The following is a 24987-nucleotide window of genomic DNA, read 5'->3' on the forward strand; positions in this document are numbered from 1 at the left end:
TCACAAGAACGACCTATTAACAAGTCATTTTAAACATCAATCTTCCACTTTATATACCAAATTGACATTAAAGCAGATGCAGTAAATGTAAACGCAGTTGAAAATACCCAGAAATTGTACAAATGTGTATTATTTAGCGTTTAATATTTCATTTACTGCTGCCTGTCCCATATGAGAACATGACAGCGCCGGGTTTGTTTGGAACTATTGGAGGGTTACATGAACCACGTTACCGCGTAGCGGCGAGATCAAGGAGTGTCGCAACTCTCTCTATCTACGGCTCTGCTCCCACCTATTGCTTCATCCATATCCGCATACCATTTTCAGGATGCTGCTGTTGCTTCACCACCCTCTGTACTTATCCCAGTAGGTGGACACTTAAGTTCGTACAAGATTTATAAACACAGTACAAGGACCTTAACTTGTATTACAAATCTTTTTTCTGATATTTTTATTTAAATTCTTACCAACAAACGAAGCTTACTTTGTATTTTTGTTTGAGGTTCTCCCACTTCTTCTTCACATAAGTGGGAGTCACCTTCCCCTGCATTTGGTTCTCCAACACAAAGACTCTACAATATAATGCACATAACAGTTATTAATGTATATAACATACACTGCTTCAAAAAAAGTTTAGTCATTAAAAGTTTTTAATGCTTTGAAAAAGTTTGCAAAACTTGAATACTAAAACTTGTCTTTATACCACCCTTTGTAATTAATATTATGCATATGATGTAACACAAATTTTGTTACGTCAAACAAACAGTCACTTACTCAAACCCTCGAACCGCTGCATTCTGTTTTCCAGTGAAGAGGGCCTGGTTGGTCACTCTCCACCGGATATGATTTTTTGTGTCTTCATCAGACCCTGCAATATCAAACATTAGTTTTAAAAGAGATTTCTAATGTGACTGTGTAGCAACATTACAACAATCATGAATATTTAGCCTCAACAACCCCAAAGCTAGATATATCTACCTTCCTAAAGATAGTTTAGGATAGCCCATCACTAGCATTACAGATAAAATTAAATGAATCTATAGATAGATCATTTATTACAGCAGCTCAATATATATTAATGCAAAGTATTATAGTAAGCAAGTATTAAAGTATGCAAGTATTCAAATTTGCAAGTATTCAAATACAAAAGTATTAAGTACACATGTAATGTTGCACAACACTATGTAGTTAAATACATTGAATAAAAAGTAGTATATCGATTTTATTGTCCTACCAGAATGACAACATTTGAAGACCAGGTCAATAGGACCTGCTAGTTAGAGAAGGATCACTTGTTTGTTAGTTTAAGTCCAAGAGGGGGTGTGGCCCATACGGGGATCGAACCCACGACCTTGGCGTTATTTGCACCACGCTCTAACCAACTGAGCTAACCGGCCGACTTCCAAGGGTAGGGCATATACCCACATACCCGATTCTACACTGACAGCCCTTCAGTTATAGAGCTGCCACACAGAAACGATGGAGAGCCTTACTGTTGTTGAGCAGAACAGATCATTAAAGTGGGTGTGGCCAGTACGGGGATCGAACCCACGACCTTGGCGTTATTAGCACCACGCTCTAACCAACTGAGCTAACCGGCCAGTTCATCTATTCTCTCTTTAGATCTTTGTACATAATTCTACACTAACTCCATTCAATCAGCTGCATGGCAGCACAAAAACCATTTGAGATTCTGCACACTTACAGTGAAGATCTGCAGAAATGAGCGGCTCCTAAACTGAATTTGGTTGTTATTGTACCAGAAATGCAGCAGTTTCATGTTATTTAATTATCTGAGATCTCAGTCCTACTTCAGACATCTCTTTCTAGTCATTTCTTATGTTCAGACTTTCTTAATACACATCTAATAGGTTTTGTAGGTTCTTATATGTGTGAACTATCTAAACTATACTGTATTGTGGTACATTCATTCAGCCTTCATCAGTTTATCTCTGCTCATTTAGCCTACAGCAGTTTAGACCAGCCCACTTAACCACCAATTTGCCTCCACAGTGAGCCTGTAGAGAGAGAGATTAGATTTTTTGTGTGTACCGTCCAATGAAACAGCTGTGCTGTTGGCTCTGCTCATGTCTCTGTGGCGCAATCGGTTAGTGCGTTCGGCTGTTAACCGAAAGGTTGGTGGTTCAAGCCCACCCATGGACGAGAGCCTTTTATTGCACAGCCATGCCTGATGATCAAACAATTAAACTTCAGTGTATATTATCTGAAAACAGATGCTCTTCATATAGAAATATGCTTTACATTTGCTTGATGGTAATAACTCCTAGTGAAGTCTTAATGAACAATTAAAACATCAATTCAGGTTTAGTTCAATTGGGGAAAAATTTTAACAGTAGCTGAACTCCCTAAAACCCAGAATCTACACGTACAAATCCTACATTTATTCCACAAAGTTCACAAAATACATGATTTAATGAGTGAAAACTTGACGTTTGGAGCCCCTCTGGTGTGCAGGCTGGTTCTGTTCAGGTTTCTCTGAACCTTGGTGTTCTGTAGAGAACCGACGCACGTTCCCACCAGTTCTTGAAAACCAAGCAACGTCATCATCGGTGGGCGTTACTGAACAAAAGTTAAGAGTAGTAATATCATGGCGGAGTGTGTAGATTATGTGCGAGCATTTGTGCTGCTGTTACCGATGTTCGATTTTATGTAAAAAGCATTGATCTAACAATCGGTGATAAGAAGACGCGATGTGTTTGTCTCAGTTGTTGTTTTTTTTTAGTTCGTTAACGTGAGAAGCGTTTTGCGCTTCGGTTTCACCGCGACTCTCGGCTCAAATAGCCGATTAGCTCAACGCTAAACACTAAAGTTACACCACATGAACATCCATCTGTTTGAAATAAACATCAAATCTACTCTAAAATACCACATGTATCTGTGTTTAGCTGGATTTACATGTGTGGTGTTTATGCAGCTCGGGGAGTTGAAAAAGCTTCACGCTTTATTTTTTACATTAAGCGTTTTTCATTCTGTCCGGGTCACTTTTATCACGTCATATCACACAGTTCATCTTTTTAAATGCGCTTTGAAAATATAAGCGGCAAACTGGCTCAAAATGTGATCAGGTAAAGTTTAAAAGATAAAAATGCAGCTCCATACGAGACTCCAGCGGACGCCATTGTTGCTAACGCGCTATGCTGTATAACATGACACGCCCTCAGACGGACGTCACGGTTCGGGCTAAAAAACCAAGTATTCTGCCAGATTGCCAGATTGGCCCGCTAGTTCACTGTCTGGAACTTCTTTTTTTTGGTGGAAAAACACGGAATCGGTTCAAAGTCAAGTTCAGGAACCGGAACGGGGTCCGTGCCGCGTTGGTGGAAAAGGGGTATGACACAAGGCGCCAGAACAGTGCCAACAGTCACGTGATTCACAAACGGCATTTGCAGAACAGCGTTTGTATTTGTAAAACGTGTTCTATTTGTTTGTGAAATGCAGTGTATTAGAAAACAGCTGTGCATTTATTTGAAAGTCACATATGCATTTGCAACAGTGGCGTTTTGTATTTGTAAATCATGTCATCAAGATTATTTCATTTAATAACAATCTAAATTAAAACAGTAATGATCTTAGATTATGTTTTAGTTGACTTTAAATTTAAAGTAAAATCATATTGTCCAGTTGTTACCAAACCTTTTATTTTAAACTCTGAAATTCTATCCTAAATAGTTCCGCCAGACGCTTTTACCGTAATGTTTAGTATACGCACATCTTCACAAACAACGTGGGAGCTGATTTGACTGAGCATTTTGAAGTGGAGGCTTGACCGCAGTAGTAAATCAAAGAGTTCACACACACACAAGTGCACAGTAAATATTTCTACACCATAAATACAGATAAATCTATAGGTGGGTGTTTCCTCTTCTAGTTTTCTTATTGTTCCTCATATACAGTAGAAACTAATTCACACAAATATACATACAGCATTTTACATGACTTAGATTCTTATCATAAAAGCTTTATCTAAGTTCATGTCATTTCACTTTACAGAATAGCCTTTCAATTCCTTGTTTGTGTTTAGGATTAAATGTAAATAACTTTTCTGCTGAGATAAATAGGTGTAGTTTGACTTCAACCATCATGCTTTGTGGCTCCATCTACATCATTTGCACACGTTCCATAGATAATGAGCTAGTACTTCACACAAGAAGGTGTGAATGGTTGGCTGACGATTGACCAATGCAGAGTTTTTAACTGGTCTTGGGTCTTTGTCCTCAGCTCTATTTAAGGACTAAACTCTAGACTTGTAGCTGAGTCACTTGGTAAGAAGGATCTTCTGCACGTTCTTCATTAGAAACGACCTGCTGGAGACACCAGCTTTGTTAAAGTGGCTGCCAGGATTCTAACAGGAAGGTAAAGGGTTTTCTTGTTGGTTTCTTTTACATTTATGTTGCATTTGTTGTTCTTTTTATTTTATTATGTTATTTAATATTATCAGGTTAATATATATAGACTGTTTAAAATAGCTTCATGCTCATAATTGTGGTGTTTTATGAAGCCTTTTTTACTCCCAGCACACCAAAGATTTACACTTGTGAGCTAATTATTAGTCATGAACTGGATTAGATTTGCTTGGTGCAGGACTGATGTTGAGAAAGTCAGATCTCTTATATCTTTATTTATATCAAGTTATTTATAATTATTTAATTATTCATATCTGCTGTATTTATAAGTATTTTATTCTGATGTTCCCTTAATTCAGATTCTCACTTAGACGTGAAGTGAATTTAATGTTTTTATTACTAGGTGAAGAGTTTAATATTATTGTGGTATTAATGTAGTAAAAGTAATTCTAATTAATTGACTTGTTTCTTTGTTTCTGTTGCTTTCCAAGGAAACAGTTTCTACAGTCTTATCAAAGCATAAACATGAAGAACTTTCATCACTGCTCAGAGTGTGGGAAGAGTTTTACTAAGCAGAGTCATCTCAAACAACACCAGCGCATTCACACAGGAGAGAAACCATATCACTGCTCAGAGTGTGGGAAGAGTTTTACTACGCAGAGTAATCTCAAACAACACCAGCGCATTCACACAGGAGAGAAGCCATATCACTGCTCAGAGTGTGGGAAGAGTTTTACTAAGCAGAGTCATCTCCAACAACACCAGCGTATTCATACAGGAGTGAAGCCATATCACTGCTCAGAGTGTGGGAAGAGTTTTGCTTACAGTAATGCTCTTAAAGTACACCAGCGTGTTCACACAGAAGAGAAACCATATCACTGCTCAGAATGTGGAAGGAGTTTTACTCAAAGTAGTGCCCTTAAAGTACACCAGCGTATTCAGACAGGAGAGAAGCCGTATCACTGCTCAGAGTGTGGAAAGAGTTTTGCTCAACAAGTTAACCTCCAAAAACACCAGCGTATTCACACAGGAGAGAAGCCATATTACTGCTCAGAGTGTGGAAAGAGTTTTGCTTACAGTAATGCTCTTAAAGTACACCAGCGTGTTCACACAGAAGAGAAACCATATCACTGCTCAGAATGTGGAAGGAGTTTTACTCAAAGTAGTGCCCTTAAAGTACACCAGCGTATTCACACAGGAGAGAAGCCGTATCACTGCTCAGAGTGTGGAAAGAGTTTTGCTCAACAAGTTAACCTCCAAAAACACCAGCGTATTCACACAGGAGAGAAGCCATATTACTGCTCAGAGTGTGGAAAGAGTTTTGCTGAACATGGTACCCTTCAAAAACACCAGCGTATTCACACAGGAGAGAAGCCGTATCACTGCTCAGAGTGTGGAAAGAGTTTTGCTGAACATGGTACCCTTCAAAAACACCAGCGTATTCACACAGGAGAGAAACCATATAACTGCACTGAGTGTGGAAAAAGTTTTGCTGAACATGGTACCCTTTAAAAACACCAGCGTATTCACACAGGAGAGAAACCATATTACTGCTCAGAGTGTGGAAAGATTTTTGCTCATGAAAATAATCTCAAACAGCATCAGCGTATTCACATAGAGAAACTACATCACTGTTAAGACTGTGGGAATTGTTTTAATTGCACATTATGTTTTCCAACAACACCAGCGCATTCACACAGGAGAGAGGTCGTATCACCGTTTACTGTCTGTAAAAACTTTAGTGAAAGGAATATCCTTTAAGTACACCACACCAGCGCATTCACATAAGAGAACGACCCATATTGCTGCTTATAGTGTGGAGGAAGTTTTACTGGAAGCAGCATTTTTAATAGACACCAGTACGGTCATTTTTTACTAATATACACTAGAACTGTTCTACTTCAATTATCAAATGTACATGATGGTATGAGTATGATCATTAATCATCAAATGTAATGTGGTGTAATGTACCAACCTCAGATCTGAATCTGTTTTTATTCTTTATTCAAGTTTAATGTACTTTAATAAACACAGAACAACTTTTACTTTCAAGTGGAAGAATTTTATCCTGGTCTTTATGGTGTTTTTAAAGTTTTCATAAATGAATAGCCTCTTACTTTAACACTTCTAGGTCTACACTCCAAAATTCTAGTCTTTAGATGATATCCACTTAGCAAATAATAAACCGTCCTCAACCAGAATGTACATGAGAAGGTGTGAATGGAGGGCTGTGGACTGAACAGTGTTGCATTGTTCTATCATCATGAGTCTTTGTTCTTTGTGTTTATCTGTAGACCAGATTAGTGGTAGCTAAACTCCTTTGTTAAAAGAAATATTCATATTTACGTTTAATTATCCCACCATCTTCTAGTGCATAAAACCCAGTTTATATAAATCCTAATACAGACTGCACTGACATGTTTTAAAATTACATTTAAAAAGAAATAAATACTATTGTGGTAGTTCAGATGTTTTCTTATCATGGAGGTGACCAACTGACCAAGACAAACTGAGGGGTCGGGAGACAAGTGTTTCTTTATTGATGAATAAATGTATTTGTTAAACTGTAAATTCCATCCGAGTCCTCTGTGTGATGAGAGTTTGGTTTTGAATCTGATGTCAGCAAATGTGTCCATGGTTGTTAAATGGGACTAAACTCACGGTCCATGTATTTGTATGTAGGCTTGAGCTGGAGTGACAATAGAAGATAGATGTAAAGAACTGGGTGGGTACCTAGCTAGCAAAAAAAATTATGATATAAATATCTGGCATGCCGGAACTTTTTGTGTCGGCCCACATCTGGCAGCCGGATCTGGCCCGGTGTCAAAATGAATGACGGTTAGACTGTGGCCCGTACGCTGCGCTACCTGAGAGACGGCTTGATGATGACAGAATTAATCCTCATTGGCTAAAAGCTCCGCTGAATCCTCTGGCGGTTGTTTCGTTTCATTCTAAAATGTAAATCTCAGTTTATTTGTCTTAAAGACCTGATATGTGCGAAATACTATCATGCTTTCTAGTAGCATGACAGTTTATTTTCGTACAAATTGCAACATATTTTATAATTATCATTCCATATCATGAAAAGACTCAAGTAAGCTACCTGATATTTCTTTAATGTAACATATCTTTTTATCTTGATGTTTTTCTAGAACTTCTGATGGTCCTTGTCTTCTAATTTTATTAATATAAATCAATCTAAATTGCTTTAATATTTTATATCTTAACTGTTTTAATACCACTATCACTATTACACTTTGATTTATTTTTCATTTTTCTCTGTAAACTTTGTAAACATTTTAAAATATGCTACATAAATAAAAATGTGTGGATGAGCATGGTGTCATGTTTCTTTACAAGAACCAAGGCCAGAAGATAAGCTGTTCTGGAAGAACAAAACAATCTTGTTCAGAAGATGATTGTGTCAAGAGATTCATCTTCAATAAACCACAGCCACTATTCATCATCAATGCCTAAATAACTGATGTGTCAGTGCTCGAAGAAGCACAAACTTCTACACAATTGTACAATGTACTTATTAACCACATTATTCATTAGTGACTCATACTGGGCACATCGGTGTGCATACTGAAGTATACTGTTTAACAATGCATCTATAGAATACAGTGGCATGCCAACATTTGGGCACCCCGGTCAAAATTACTGTTACTGTGAACAGTTAAGCAAGTTGAAGATAAAATTATCTCCAAAAGGCATGAAGTTAAAGATGGCACAAAAACATTTTTTTTTATTATGTCTCTATAATGAATTACATCTTGGTTGTGAGGTTGTAGTGAATGCTGTTCATCATCCTCTTCATCCTGCACATCATCACCATGGTCTACTGGCTCCAAGCAAACACTGTGTTGAATGCAACAAGCTGACACCGCTGAGCTGATGGATTGGACATTCCTCAAGTGCAGGCATCGGAGTCTCCTAAACTTTGCTTTCAGAATGTCTGAAATGACCTCTAAATTCTGAGAGACTATAGAGGGGGACAACATCCTCTACAAAATGTTGTATTTTTGGAACAAGCCTAAAGAAGGGTAAATGTGATTAAGTCCTTACGTAGACAAAATAATTATGTAGACAGTTTGGACTTTAAGCCACTTTGACACAATATAATTGCAGTCTATTTACCATATACACAACCATGATGATTAAGTTCTGATTGAGTGCACTTTATAATTTCCATCTAATTATTTCTAGAACACTTTTACGTACATTGTTTATCATATTCACTAATTCTACCTTGAACAAACCGTATATTTGGAATTATGTATTCTCACGTTTTCATGTGAAATGTTTCAATAAACAGTCTTGAAAAATAGGCTACTTAGTTTAGGTCTATTCATTTAAACTGTTGTAGACAAATATTTAAATCTATTCAATAACATAAATATGTGTTTGATAACATGTTTGTTAGAACTTTTCTTTGTCACCAATCTACAAGAGAAATGAATGATGAGTAAAACTATATTTATTTACAGATTTTACAGAAACTTAGTTTGACACTTTATGGTCATCTATATTCACCACTATGGATTTGGAAAACAAACGCTGGGTTTAACCTGCTCAATGATCAAGAATGTTTAGTTCGATTTCACTCAAAAGCAGAGCGATTTCTACTGCATCCACTTCATCAGCCACGAAGAAAGCAAACGCCGCGAGATCCGCTATAGCTCACGTTTGTTGCAGGTGGCGACTGTCCGACTTGACAGCTTTCTTTTAACCTCCTCCCCCAACTGCAACCGGCAGCTCTCGCTGACCACCAAGGCGAGGCGCAATTCATCTCGAACAAGCCTTATGTTGTATTGGCTCTCTTGCAGCTGTTTGGTTTGTCAGGTTGGTCCAGTTTGCTCATGTTCTTGTTTGTTCATTCCTAGAAGTCTAGTTCATGTTTAGATTAGCATTAACATTTAGTTTAGCCTTTAGCTTAGTTCATGTGTGTTTAGTTTAGTACTTAGCTTTGCAGTCAGCATAGGTCATGTGTTTGTGTTTGGTTTTGTGTATATTAGGCTTTTCTTTTGTTACTATTAAGTATCTTTTTGTAAAACATCTCTGTGTGTCCGCCCCCTCTTGTCCAGTCTAGCCATAAAAGCGTTAAGCCGTTTAGCTACCTAGCTAACCATCAAAAATTAAGTTCTCCTTTAACCTTAACTTTTTACTTAACAAACTATATTTATGTACATAAATGCCATTCAGATGTTAGAAGTGTGTTAATAACGTCAAATAATAGATAATATGTAATATCTTACCATGTTTTTTATTGTAAGGTGATGAAGTATCTCAGATATTCAAATTCTCGTGCACGTCAAAGTTGTTCGTGCACATGTGCAGTTTTGACCATATGACCCAACATAATAATTTCTATTACACTTTAAGCAGCTTACTTTCATTATTATGTACAATTTACTAAGTTCATTTTTTCAGTGTAGTGTGTAAAACATGCTGCTAATAATAATACAAATAATAATAACTGTTAATATTATAATAATAACTGTCTTATTCACATTAGAACGATGCCAAAGTCCTACAAAGAAAATGGAGCTGGAAGAGCAGACCTACAGTTCTGATATATGGTCTGAAGATTGAGTGTGGATATCTTTGGAAATAACGAACGAGGTAAATATAGTATCCATTAAAGACCTAGAAGAACCATCTGAAGATTTAACCTCAAACAGAGAGACACATTATGGATTTGTTTGAGCCAAACCAGTTTAAAAAGTGAAATCTTTACTTTATCTTTACTCCCTACCTGAGAGGAGAGGACATACCATTTACAAATTTACATCCTGCAACGCTCTGTATTTATTTACAATACAAAATAAGCCCAACCCACTTCGGACACACATCACAGTGACTGTTCTCCATCATGGACCGATTCGTCATCTAAAATCAGAGACATGGTTTACTCCAGCAAGCAACAGACGCAGAGGAAAAATTGGGAGAACATGAAGTTCATGGAGTTAGCCAGGAGTACCACAGACAACCAAGAACACCACCAATTGAAGAGATGGTATAAATAAAAACATCATGAAAACAATTGCCACAGAATTAAGAAAATCCATCCAGATACATGACAACATTCTGAAGAATTGTACCTCACACTGCAAGTTATGAATGAGTGAGACCAGTTTGTTCAGTACACTGGGTTACACAGAAACAGGGATTAGCATCTTGTACACCTGTACTACTGTACTTAGATGCAACAGGAGGTGTGGCGCCTACAATACCTAAACAAAATTGAAGAATCCTGTATTACTCCCTTACCTTACCTGGAAAAGATCGAGATGCTTCTCCTCTATCAACTCCCCCACTAACATTTTTAAAACAGTTGGTGCTTAAATTGTCCAGGTATAGCAGCCTCAGAGTTCATAATGTGGAGACTGATTACAGCTGAGCTTTGATGCAGGCTGGTATTTTGGTATTTAACAGAGAGCACATTGATGTGTACCTGGATAAAACATATGCACTGCCAAGAAGTGCAAGTCATGGGCAGAAATAGTCATTTACAATTTTGCATTTTCACTCTGCTCATATTATCAAGGCAGTTGTTTCTGTTATTGCACAGTAGAATATTGACCGTGGACTTAAAGATTTCTCCACCTATATTCAGTGATGGCTTAGTTACTTTGAAAAAGTAATCTGATTACTGATTACTCCTTTAAAAAGTAACTTAGTTACTTTATGGATTACTTGATTTTAAAAGTAACTAAGTTAGATTACAAGTTACTTTATTAGTTATACAATGCGGAATATTTCAAAGATATTCCTTTGCAATACTTTATTATTTGGCTGCCAACTTGTGTGTACTGATGAGACTCAATTGAATCCCAGAACATGCTAGTGTGAATGCATGGAAAACAAATTTTAATTTTCTTTCAAGAATATGATAGACTGACCAACACTTACGCTAAATCAGCATTGAAAATTGACTTTACTTTTAATAGCCTTCTACAATGCTGGAGCTTCTTAAAACGGAAGATTTTCTTTTAAATAGAAGTGTTATTTACCTGCTATTAAATTGTTTTCCAACAAAATCCGCCCAATTTGGCGGATAATCGCCCAATCTGGCAACACTGGAATGCGCAGAGCCAGCTGGTGCTTTTACTCGTAGCGCGCCATGAATACTACATAATAATAAATAGTACTACTTCTGTAATGGTGTTGGTGGTTGACATTTATGTTGAGTGTATTACTGCACTGTTTTGGTGAAGAACTACTAATCTGAGGTGCGCTGCTCCTGCCTGCAGAAATGCTTCCGCAAAAAAATTGGTGGGGGGGTCAGAGGGGTGGCCGAACATTACTTTATGGTGGCCATGGCAACCACTGGCCACCCCCTGGCTCCGCCCCTGCCAAGAAGAAACAAAAATAGTAACGCACAGTAACTTGGATAAGTAACTTTAATCTGATTACTGGATTGGAAATAGTAACGCGTTAGATAACTCGTTACTGAAAAATGTGGTCAGATTAGAGTAACGCGTTACTAAGTAACGCGTTACAGACCATCAGTGCCTATATTTTACCAGAGTGCAGAACACTCTTGTTTTGGAGGTAGGCTCTGAGAGTTTTAGGCACTTCAGTACTGTTTTGTTGGCACAGCAGCTGTCTCAAGGACCTTACACTCAAGGAAAGATCACAACTCCTTGGGTATTATACAGATGACGACAAGCCAGAAGTCTGGGATGATGCAAAGAAGAAGTTAAAACCACAGTTGATATAAAAGACAATGATGAAGACAATGCCTGTCATTGTCCTGAAAGTTCTTTTGTCCTGAAAGTTCTTTTGTCATGTTGAGAATTGGTTTGGCATAACAAAAACGTCCATTCTTCAAAATGGAAAGTTGATCTACACTTTGCGTCACACAAGACTTTGTGACACTGTGGCCCCATGAACTGTTGAATGGTGAAGTCAGTTTATAATTACAGTGGGGCCAAAAAGTATTTAGTCAGCCACTGATTGTGCAAGTTCTCCTACTTAGAAAGATGAGAGAGGTCTGTAATTATGAGAGACAAAATGAGAAAAAAAAATCCAGGAAATCACATTGTAGGATTTTTAAAGAATTTTTTTGTAAATTATGGTGGAAAATAAGTACAGTGTATCAAAAGTGAGTACACCCCTCACATTTCTGCAGATATTTAAGTATATCTTTTCATGGGACAACACTGACAAAATGACACTTTGACACAACGAAAAGTAGTCTGTGTGCAGCTTATATAACAGTGTAAATGTATTCTTCCCTCAAAATAACTCAATATACAGCCATTAATGTCTAAACCACCGGCAACAAAAGTGAGTACACCCCTTAGTGAAAGTTCCTGAAGTGTCAATATTTTGTGTGGCCACCATTATTTCCCAGAACTGCCTTAACTCTCCTGGGCATGGAGTTTACCAGAGCTTCACAGGTTGCCACTGGAATGCTTTTCCACTCCTCCATGACGACATCACGGAGCTGGCGGATATTCGAGACTTTGCGCTCCTCCACCTTCTGCTTGAGGATGCCCCAAAGATGTTCTATTGGGTTTAGGTCTGGAGACATGCTTGGCCAGTCCATCACCTTTACCCTCAGCCTCTTCAATAAAGCAGTGATCATCTTAGAGGTGTGTTTGGGGTCATTATCATGCTGGAACACTGCCCTGCGACCCAGTTTCCAGAGGGAGGGGATCATGCTCTGCTTCAGTATTTCACAGTACATATTGTAGTTCATGTGTCCCTCAATGAAATGTAACTCCCCAACACCTGCTGCACTCATGCAGCCCCAGACCATGGCATTCCCACCACCATGCTTGACTGTAAGCATGACACACTTATCTTTGTACTCCTCACCTGATTGCCACCACACATGCTTGAGACTATCTGAACCAAACAAATTAATCTTGGTCTCATCAGACGATAGGACATGGTTCCAGTAATCCATGTCCTTTGTTGACATGTCTTCAGCAAACTGTTTGCGGGCTTTCTTGTGTAGAGACTTCAGAAGAGGCTTCCTTCTGGGGTGACAGCCATGCAGACCAATTTGATGTAGTGTGTGGCGTATGGTCTCAGCACTGGCAGGCTGACCCCCCACCTTTTCAATCTCTGCAGCAATGCTGACAGCACTCCTGCGCCTATCTTTCAAAGACAGCAGTTGGATGTGACGCTGAGCACGTGCACTCAGCTTCTTTGGACGACCAACGCGAGGTCTGTTCTGAGTGGACCCTGCTCTTTTAAAACACTGGATGATCTTGGCCACTGTGCTGCAGCTCAGTTTCAGGGTGTTGGCAATCTTCTTGTAGCCTTGGTCATCTTCATATAGCGCAACAATTCGTCTTTCAAGATCCTCAGAGAGTTCTTTGCCATGAGGTGCCATGTTGGAACTTTCAGTGACCAGTATGAGAGAGTGTGAGAGCTGTACTACTAAATTGAACACACCTGCTCCCTATGCACACCTGAGACCTAGTAACACTAACGAGTCACATAACATTTTGGAGGAATAATGACAAGCAGTGCTCAATTTGGACATTTAGGGGTGTAGTCTCTTAGGGGTGTACTCACTTTTGTTGCCGGTGGTTTAGACATTAATGGCTGTATATTGAGTTATTTTGAGGGAAGAATAAATTTACACTGTTATATAAGCTGCACACAGACTACTTTTCATTGTGTCAAAGTGTCATTTTGTCAGTGTTGTCCCATGAAAAGATATACTTAAATATCTGCAGAAATGTGAGGGGTGTACTCACTTTTGTGATACACTGTATATATAGTAAGTAAGTAAGTAAGTAAGTAAAGTTTATTTATATAGCGCTTTTCTAGGACCAAGCCACAAAGTGCTTTACAATGCGGTCAAGTATAATACAATAAAAACACAAAAATTAATAATCATAAAAGCTACACAGTGACATAAAAACATTAATACAATAGCACAAATAAATTTTTTAAATGCACTTTAACTACACATACATACATATATATACACACATATACATACACAAACACTTTACCAAAGAACGTCAGCCCCATTGCTTAAGATCACTACTCTGAAATGCTAATGAATAAAAATGTGTCTTAAGACATTTCTTGAAGGTTAATGTAGACTCAGAGAGTCTGATATCGAGTGGGAGACTATTCCATAATTTAGGAGCCTGGACAGAAAAAGCACAGTCCCCTTTCCGCCTCTGTTTGGTACGGGGCACAACCAGAAGCTCTTTATTAGATGACCTCAAAGACCTACAACTTTTGTGAGGAACCAGCAATTCACAAATATAATCAGGTGCTTCCCCATGTAGAGCCTTAAAGGTAAGAACTAAAATTTTAAAATCTATCCTAAATTTTACTGGCAACCAATGAAGTGAGGCCAGCACTGGACTGATGTGGTCTCTACGTCTAGTTTTTGTTAAAAGCCGAGCAGCTGCATTCTGAACCATCTGGAGTCTTGACACAGCTCCTTGACTGAGGCAAGTATACAAAGCATTGCAGTAATCCAGTCGAGATGAAATAAAAGCATGGATGATTTTCTCCAAGTCTTGAAAAGACAAAACCTGTCTAAGCTTTGCAATATTTCTTAGCTGAAGGAAGCAAGACTGAACAAGCTTATTTATATGGCCAGAAAATTGCAAGTGAGAATCAAACACAACACCCAAATTTCTTGGGGAAGTGTTCATTCTTGAAACGAGAGAACCAAGGGCCATCTCCAAATCTCTGGGTATGTTGTCTAGACCAACAACTAGAACTTCGGTTTTGTCCTCATTTAATTTAAGAAAATTATAATTCATCCAATTCTTGATAGCTGCAATGCACTCAGTTAGATTGCCTAATCCACTGAATTCATTTCGTTTAACAGAGAGGTACAGTTGCATATCGTCTGCATAAAAATGAAAAGAAATATTAAAACGTCTAATTAAATTACCCAGGGGGAGCATATATAATAAGAATAAAACAGGGCCAAGAATAGAACCCTGAGGTACCCCACAGGTAAAATCAGCCTTCAAGGACATCTTATCTCCAATGGAAACAGAAAATTTCCTATTGGATAAAAATGACCGAAACCAATCCAGTGCTGATCCTGATATGCCAATCCATTCACTGAGCCTGTTTATTAGGATATCATGATCTACTGTATCAAAGGCTGCACTAAGATCAAGTAAAACCAACACTGTTATTTCCCCTGAATCTGAGTGCATTAAAATATCATTTAAGATTCTCACCAGTGCAGTTTCTGTGCTGTGCTTTTTTCGAAAACCAGACTGAAATTTTTCAAAGACATTATTTTCTTCCAGTGCGTGCAGAAGTTGATCAGACACAACCTTCTCCAAGATTTTTGATAGAAAAGGAAGTTTTGAAATGGGTCTAAAGCTAGCACAATCATTTGGGTCAAGGCCTGGCTTCTTCAAAAGAGGCTGTACACTTGCCACTTTAAAACAGGTTGGTACAATGCCCGAACTAAGAGAAAGGTTCACAATGGCTAGCAAAAGAGGACCCACTGATTTCAAAACTTTTTTAAGAAAGTTAGGAGGAATCACATCAAATGAACTAGAAGATGGTTGCAGGTACTGCACGATTCCCATTAGCTCATCCATAGAAATAGGGGTAAAACAATTTAAAATATCACTGTTATAGCTGACAGGACAAATTTCCACACAATCCGAAGGAGGAAAAATATTGGCTCTAATTTCAGTGATTCTGTTTAAAAAGTACTCTAAAAACTGTTCACATCCAATGTCTGAATCTTGCCTGTTCAACTCAACACCATTAATGAGAGAATCAATGGTAGAAAACAGGAACCTTGGCCTATGCCTATTAACAGTAATTAAGTTATTAAAATATGCAGCTCTTGCATCCTTAACTTTACTGTTGTACACCACCATCAAATCCCTCATATACAGGTAGTGCACCTGAAGCTGGGACTGTTTCCATTTACGCTCCGCCTGTCTACGTTTCCTTTTGAGATCCAGAATTTCACTGTTTAACCAAGGAGATAGAGTTGTTAATTTAGATCTGGTCTTAAATGGAGCTACCTCATCTAAAACTGTTAAACATAAATCATTAAAAGAATCAGCCATAACAGTAAGATCTGCAGACTGCAATAATGGTGCAGATAAATCATTAAATATAGCTGAAAATTTTGCCGCTGTGTCTTCATTAAAAAGCCGAGAGCATCTAATGTGTTTGGAATTTGCAGCTTTAGACTGAAAGATAGACTCAAAGCAAATGCATTTGTGGTCAGAAATTCCCAAATCTTCCGACCACAGAGAATTTAGACTAAGCCCTAAAGTAAAAACCAAATCCAAAGTATGTCCACGAACATGGGTTGGGCCTGACACATGTTGCACAAAATTAAAAGATTCAGCAGTATCTAAGAATTCTTTGGACCATCCACTTGCACTGTCATCTACATGCATGTTAAAATCCCCTAACAATAAAATCTTATCAAAGTCAAGTACAATGGATGACAACAATTCCGAGAATTCTAAAAGAAAATATGCATTTGTCTTAGGTGGCCGATAAATTACAACACAAAGCACTGGGTTATCACTTAAAACTTTAAAAGCCAGCAGTTCAAAACTTTCAAATACCCCCAAAGACACAGGAGAACAATTTAAACTGTTTTTAAAAACAGCAGCAAGTCCACCCCCACGCCCAATTAATCTTGGGCAATTAAAGCATCTATAATCTGGTGGGCACAGTTCGGAGAGTTGACAGCTCTCACCAGGCTTCATCCACGTCTCTACTATAAACATAAAATCAAGATCCTTAGAAGAAATAAAATCATTCAGCATAAAAGTTTTGTTTGAAATTGAACGGGCATTTATAAGTGCCATCTGTACAATAGAGCGATACTCCAGTTCCGACGGAGACGCACAGTATATTTTCTGCAAATTACTGCCTATCACACCTCTGGCTCTGAAAGCAGGCTTCACTGAAGGGATGCATTGAAGTGAGTCTGACTGTACCGCTCCCTCTCTTCTACGGCGAAGTGGGCGTACCCGGACAGGCCAGCTGAGCGCCGATGTGTCAGGCTGAACACACCTGAGATGAACAGGTCTGAACTTCAATGAGTAATTGCGGACAAGATCATGTGCAGAATTCACTCCGCGTTTCCCATCCCACTCCGTGGACAGCGTTGTCATGGAGACGACGCCGCTACTAGTGTGCAAGGCAGCAGTGCTCTGATGACGTGTTTGCTGAGCGACAGTGCGCACGGCTGACCAGAAGGACGGAATAGCGTTACCGTTTCGAAAATAAACAAGCTTTCTCCGTGAGCCCCTGTGAATATAACGAGGCCGGCGAAAGAGTCCAAGCTGTTTGATGACCAGAACGCACGATGGAGTAGTGCAATTGTTGAACTTCATCAGCTGGTCAACGGAATAGTTCAACATTGTGCCGATCCAAGGAACAAACTCATCCACCGTTCACCACCAGCCGCAGACGTCACGCAATGCACAGCAGAAAGAACAAAAGTATCAAAGAACAAATGAAAGTATCAAAAGTGACATAAAAAGAAATAGAGCCACAGGGTGTGTAAAAAGATGAAAACGAAAAACGATAATAAAACAATAAAATACGACAAAATACGGCAACGGCAGCGGCAGCCAAATGCGCCAGCGTCCACCATCACCATGACACCATAAATGCATTCATGCATTCATGCATGCATATATATATATACGTATATATTATGGCAAGCCAAACAGGAAATATATAGCAAATGCTGATATACAGTGTATCACAAAAGTGAGTACACCCCTCACATTTCTGCAAATATTTCATTATATCTTTTCATGGGACAACACTATAGACATGAAACTTGGATATAACTTAGAGTAGTCAGTGTACAGCTTGTATAGCAGTGTAGATTTACTGTCTTCTGAAAATAACTCAACACACAGCCATTAATGTCTAAATAGCTGGCAACATAAGTGAGTACACCCCACAGTGAACATGTCCAAATTGTGCCCAAATGTGTCGTTGTCCCTCCATGGTGTCATGTGTCAAGGTCCCAGGTGTAAATGGGGAGCAGGGCTGTTAAATTTGGTGTTTTGGGTACAATTCTCTCATACTGGCCACTGGATATTCAACATGGCACCTCATGGCAAAGAACTCTTTGAGGATGTGAGAAATAGAATTGTTGCTCTCCACAAAGATGGCCTGGGCTATAAGAAGATTGCTAACACCCTGAAACTGAGCTACAGCATGGTGGCCAAGGTCATACAGCGGTTTTCCAGGACAGGTTCCACTCGGAACAGGCTTCGCCAGGGTCGACCAAAGAAGTTGAGTCCACGTGTTTGGCGTCATATCCAGAGGTTGGCTTTAAAAAATAGACACATGAGTGCTGCCAGCATTGCTGCAGAGGTTGAAGATGTGGGAGGTCAGCCTGTCAGTGCTCAGACCATACGCCGCACACTGCATCAACTCGGTCTGCATGTTCGTCATCCCAGAAGGAAGCAGTCCAAGAACATGGATTACTGGAATGTCCTGTGGTCTGACGAGACCAAGATAAACTTGTTTGGCTCAGATGGTGTCCAGCATGTGTGGCGGCGCCCTGGTGAGAAGTACCAAGACAACTGTATCTTGCCTACAGTCAAGCATGGTGGTAGTAGCATCATGGTCTCGGGCTGCATGAGTGTTGCTGGCACTGGGGAGCTGCATTTCATTGAGGGAAACATGAATTCCAACATGTACTGTGACATTCTGAAACAGAGCATGATCCCCTCCCTTCGAAAACTGGGCCTCATGGCAGTTTTCCAACAGGATAACGACCCCAAACACAACCTCCAAGATGACAACTGCCTTGCTGAGGAAGCTAAAGGTAAAGGTGATGGACAAAACCCAATTGAGCACCTGTGGCGCATCCTCAAGTGGAAGGTGGAGGAGTTCAAGGTGTCTAACATCCACCAGCTCCGTGATGTCATCATGGAGGAGTGGAAGAGGATTCCAGTAGCAACCTGTGCAGCTCTGGTGAATTCCATGCCCAGGAGGGTTAAGGCAGTGCTGAATAATAATGGTGGTCACACAAAATATTGACACTTTGGGCACAATTTGGACATGTTCACTGTGGGGTGTACTCACTTATGTTGCAGCTATTTAGACATTAATGGCTGTGTGTTGAGTTATTTTCAGAAGACAGTAAATCTACACTGCTATACAAGTTGTACACTGACTACTCTAAGTTATATCCAAGTTTTATTTCTATAGTGTTGTCCCATGAAAAGATATAATAAAATATTTGCAGAAATGTGAGGGGTGTACTCACTTTTGTGATACACTGTATATATTTAACCCTTGGGGTTCATAGGTGAGATCAGTTCTGGAGAAGTCATCTGTGATGCTCCAGAGAACAAGGGTGAGTGTGCCGGCCTTTATATTGACCCTTATTTTTGGTCCACATGACACATGAAGCATCATTGGTGATACTTGTGTTGAAGATGCTGAAGGAGAAACCACCGACGGAGAACGTCAAAAGAAGAAGACGACCGACACGAACCTGGACAGCATTGAGAGCCAATACACCGGCAGAGAGCTGCTGGGAAAGGGAGGCTTCAGTTCGATCTATGAAGGTGACCGTAAGGCAGATGGGAACCAGGTGAGTATCAGTTTGTTGTGTTGATCCTCCCCTGGATCCTCCTATGGCTCCAGATACCTGTGACAACATACCAGGACTTTATTGGGTTACTGGGACGGATGGGATTCTCCAGCATGGCTAGAAGAGCATGACCAAGACTTCAGAGTACTACCCTGGCCCTCTAATTCCCCAGACTTAAACCCAGTTGAACGTCTGTGGGACCATCTCAAGCAGCATCATGGCTCCAGATACCTGTAACCACCTACCAGGACTTTATTGGGTCACTGTGGCGTATGGGATCTTCCAGCAAGGCTAGAAACGTCCCACATTGGTTGGAAGAGCATGACCAACACTTCCGAGTACTACTTTGACCCCCTGATTCCCCAGACTTGAAACCACCTCGATTGTCATGTTGGCTTTACGGATCCTCCCCTGGATCCTCCCTTGGCTCCAGATACCTGTGACGACCTTCTGAAGAGGCCAAATCAGTAATAATAATAACATGTCTCTTGTGGGCAGCAGGTTGAGGTGCCATGCGCTGTACCCGAGACAGACGACACCACAGAGGGAACGTCACGTGTGGTTGAGGACGTCTCTGAGCTGCACAAGTGCTATGAGGTTTACAAAACCATTGGATCAGGTAACTGGTACCACTTTCAGTCGTCTCTCTGCCTTTGTATAACACAGACGTGCATCTTTTAAAACCTGACTTAATATTTTTTTGATTCAATTGTTCTTTAGGTGGTTATGCGATGGTCAAGCTTGGCAGGCACATTCAGACTCAAGAGCCAGTGGCCATCAAGATCCTGGAGAAGAAAGAGCTCGGGGTTAGTTTCAGCAAAACCGTCTGTTAAAGACAGACATGTCTCAGTTTCCAAACGTTTGGTTCTCCTAATTCTGATCTGAAAAGTCATGAAAACTGTTCCGGTTTAATCCCCATTGCAGGATGAGTTGTCCGATTTGAGGATAGAGATTGAAGCCCTGAAGAACCTCAATCATCAGCATGTGTGCCGCTTGTACCAAGTCGTGGAGACTGCTGACCAGATCTACCTGGTGCTTGAGGTACCATCAGTGGTTGGAAACTATCAGATTTGATTTAATCTTTGGATTTATGATGATTTGCTGCTCACTTGACTCGCTCTCTCCTCCAGTTTTGTCCGGGTGGAAATCTGTTCGACCACATCGATAATAACGACAGGTTGTCGGAGGAGGAGACGCGCAGGATCTTCCGTCAGATCGTCTCGGCGCTGGCCTACATCCACAGCCAGGGATACGCCCACCGTGACCTTAAACCAGTGCGTTAGTCAAACGGTTTCCACTTATACTTTGTGCGCTTTCTATGTTAGTGCTTGAACATGATGTGTTTTATTTTGACTCTCAGGAAAACATGATGCTGGATGAGAAGAAAAACATCAAGCTCATTGACTTTGGTCTCTGTGCCAAACCAGAGGTTCGTGTCTCTACTAAGACTGTAGTGTATACTTAAATCAAGCGTGCCATTCAGAGAGTCTAGTAAGGTGGTGTGCTTACCCCCATCCATCATGCTTTAATAAAGCCTTGCACACATGGTGTCCACAATTAGTTTCAGTGATCAGTTAGATGAACAGGACGTCACAGAGCCATGCTGGTTCAGTTTGTGTGTTGTGTTGCAGATGCGAGTCAACAGTTGGACCTTCGGTTGATAGAAATCTGTTTTGTTGTAGGGTGGATTGGGTACTGCTCTGATTGAGGGCTGTGGAACCCCTCCCTACTTGGCACCAGAAATCATTGATGCGCAACCCTATCATGGTGCAGAGGTAGGTGTGTGTGGGGTGTGTCCCCAGGTTATTCCTGATAAACTTCAATTGAAAAGTCTCCAAATCCAAGGTGTTCAGTCCCCTCTGTAGCCCCATTCATGAGTTATTCTATGAGGTCTGGATGAGGGGACTGACCAGGGTAAAGCATGGTTAAAAAAGACAATGAATGTGTGTGTGTGTGTGTGTTTTAGGCAGATGTTTGGAGCTTGGGTGTTGTCCTATATGACATGCTGTGTGGCTACCTCCCGTTCGATGGTGACAACTTTGTGGAGCTCCATGAACAAATCACTGTAGGTCTTGGAACTACAATGAAACACCATTGGTATACACGTCTTGTTACGATTATGAAGTTGAATCCATTATTTAATGATCAGCAGCATGTTAAACATACAGTAAAAGTAACAGTAACGGCTTGTGATGATGTTCTTTGATCAGATGTGATTGTTTTGCTCTGTGTTTCCTCAGAAAGGACATTTTGACACTCCTGACTGGCTGTCTCCTGGTTCTGTACTGCTGCTGAAGGAAATGCTGCAGGTGTGTGTTTATGGTGTGTTTAATGTGAGCAAAGTGGGTGTGTGTTTCTCTGTGGGCTTCATCACCTGAAGTTCTTGTATCTTGTCCTGTAGGTGGTTCCAGAGCGGCGCATAAAGGTGGAGCATCTGCTGGATCATGAGTGGGTAATGAAGGGGTACAGCAGCCCTGTGGAATGGCACAGCACATGCCCGGTACAACATCCACCCTAGACGTAGTACAGTGACATGATGGAGATCCACCGTACAGAAGACTGTATCTTTATTATCCTACATACTCATATATTTGTGTGTGTGTGTGTGTGTGTGTTTGTGTCTCAGCTGGATCATCTAGATGAGGAGAGCATCACCGAGATGGCTGTGATGTTCAGACAGTCCAACCAAAGCACCAAGCAGCTGGTGTCTGAGGTACATTTCAGTACTTGTATCTGCATCAACACAGATGCTAAAATGTAGACACATATTTATTAATACTGAGGTTATTGTGCTCCATCTAAAAGAGATGTGTGTGTGTGTGTGTGTGTGTGTGTGCAGTGGAAGTTTGATCAGACCACAGCTTCGTATCTTTTGCTCTTGAGAAGGAAGCAGCGCAGTAGTCCAGTGTGTAGCTGAGCGGACGTGTAAGAAATCCAGGTAACATTCCCACAATCAGTGTATTTTACCTGATAAATGCTGCTCTACATGCTCATCTGTCCAAACACTACAGCTTCTGGAATGTTCTTACACCTCTTCTTGTTTTATTTAGCAGGAGACGTTGTCGGCGCATCAAGGAGGGACGATGGTGGCGCCATCCAATCAGGACACGCTACATCTCAATTTCACATTTCAAAATTCATGATTGTTGCAGCTGTTTCTCTCTAACCCATCCTCTCTCTCTCTTCTTTTACCAGAACGATGCATTTTGGGTATCTGTGTGTGACTGGTTAGATGAACTCCACTGAGGTGCCTCCCTTGATGATCCACACAGCTGTATGAGAAGTGTAGAACATGGATGACCAGGATCAACAAGCCTCAAAATCTTATTACATTAAATAATAAATAAATAAACTCACTGAATATATGAAGGTGGATGGATGTTTATTTTCACATGCTGATTTTTTCTTTATTATTTTGTGTATGAAGTCAGTAATATGACATCAAAGGCAGCACAACGTTTCCTTGTTGTTACAGAACATTGAACTCAGCAGTGAAGATACAGACCTACTGTTAGCTCACTCAGAGCAGCCTGAGATCGTTACCCTAAAACTTAATGAACTCATGTCTCCTAAAGAGACAGTAAACTATTAACAACCACTTTAAATAAATTAGGTCCAGTTACAAAATAGTATATACAGTTCTATTGTTTTATGGTGATGGTTTTAGGGCTACACCTACATAAGGTTAAACGTTTATTATAGTTACAGTTCTACAGTTCTAGTGTTTTATGGTGATGGTTTTGGGGCTACACCTACATATAAGGTTAAACGTTTACTATAGTTACTGTTCTACAGTTCTAGTGTTTTATGGTGATGGTTTTGGGGCGACACCTACATATAAGGTTAAACGTTTATTATAGTTACTGTTCTACAGTTCTAGTGTTTTACGGTGATGGTTTTGGAGGCTACACCTACATATAAGGTTAAACGTTTATTATAGTTACAGTTCTACAGTTCTAGTGTTTTATGGTGATGGTTTTGGGGCTACACCTACATATAAGGTTAAACGTTTATTATAGTTACAGTTCTACAGTTCTAGTGTTTTATGGTGATGGTTTTGGGGCTACACCTACATATAAGGTTAAACGTTTATTATAGTTACAGTTCTACAGTTCTAGTGTTTTATGGTGATGGTTTTGGGGCTACACCTACATATAAGGTTGAACGTTTATTATAGTTACAGTTCTACAGTTCTAGTGTTTTATGGTGATGGTTTTGGGGCTACACCTACATATAAGGTTAAACGTTTATTATAGTTACAGTTCTACAGTTCTAGTGTTTTATGGTGATGGTTTTGGGGCTACACCTACATATAAGGTTAAACGTTTATTATAGTTACAGTTCTACAGTTCTAGTGTTTTATGGTGATGGTTTTGGAGCGACACCTACATATAAGGTTAAACGTTTCCACACACTGAATGTCCGAGCCGTCTGATGATTTCTGATTTGTTCGTATTTGTAAACAAACAAAGACAACAATACAGTCTTTCTGTCTGCAGCCTGTGGATTCATGATGCAAATACCAGGTACAACACACACTGTTCCACGTGGACATGCAAATGAAGTTGTTTGCCTAAAAATGATCTGTTTCTTTCACATATAAAAATGAATCACAAAGTTTTCACATCAAATTATTAAACAACAGCCATGATGACACCAAATTACCCCCCATTAATTAATAAGGGGTATAGTGAAGGAGGTTTTGAACAGGGACCCTCTTCCAGAGTGCATACAGGCCAAGTCTAGACTTAAACCACAGTAAACATCTGTGGAAAGACCTGAAGATTGCAGTTCATAGACTCTCACCATCCAGTCCGACATGGATCGAGAGGATCTGCCATAAAGAACAGACTAAAGCACCCAAATCTTGGTGTGCAAAGCTTGGTGCAGACCTGCAGCTGTAATTACTTCCAACCAGGCTTTTGAACACAGTGTTTAAGGGTGGCACCATATTTTGTGTGGACCAGCTACGACTCTTGATGATGAAGTTTTAATAAAAGATGAATAATTAATGACGGATTTTGATGGGGATCATTTACAAACACAACATCTCTCATCACG

General features: G+C 39.8%; 1 protein-coding gene, 1 non-coding gene and 1 pseudogene across 2 annotated transcripts; 2 read left to right on the forward strand and 1 right to left on the reverse strand.

The window, feature by feature from the left end:
- Positions 1–24987, forward strand: part of LOC134326216 (zinc finger protein 850-like) — an 81894-nt pseudogene that overhangs the window by 286 nt on the left and 56621 nt on the right.
- trnai-aau (transfer RNA isoleucine (anticodon AAU)) lies at positions 1528–1601 on the reverse strand. Its single transcript has one exon. It is a non-coding gene; the product is annotated as a tRNA-Ile (tRNA).
- Positions 15883–23022, forward strand: LOC134327018 (maternal embryonic leucine zipper kinase-like). The gene is made up of 15 exons (XM_063009105.1): positions 15883–15892; positions 19639–19686; positions 19769–19926; positions 20428–20545; positions 20647–20732; positions 20851–20967; positions 21057–21200; positions 21287–21355; positions 21609–21701; positions 21893–21991; positions 22167–22235; positions 22328–22426; positions 22553–22639; positions 22766–22864; positions 22977–23022. The coding sequence occupies exons 1-14, from the start codon at positions 15883–15885 to the stop codon at positions 22841–22843; spliced, it is 1275 nt and encodes a 424-aa protein (XP_062865175.1). The 3' UTR covers positions 22844–22864; positions 22977–23022.

The sequence above is a fragment of the Trichomycterus rosablanca genome, chromosome 14, assembly GCF_030014385.1.
Source record: "Trichomycterus rosablanca isolate fTriRos1 chromosome 14, fTriRos1.hap1, whole genome shotgun sequence".
Taxonomy (NCBI): domain Eukaryota; kingdom Metazoa; phylum Chordata; class Actinopteri; order Siluriformes; family Trichomycteridae; genus Trichomycterus; species Trichomycterus rosablanca.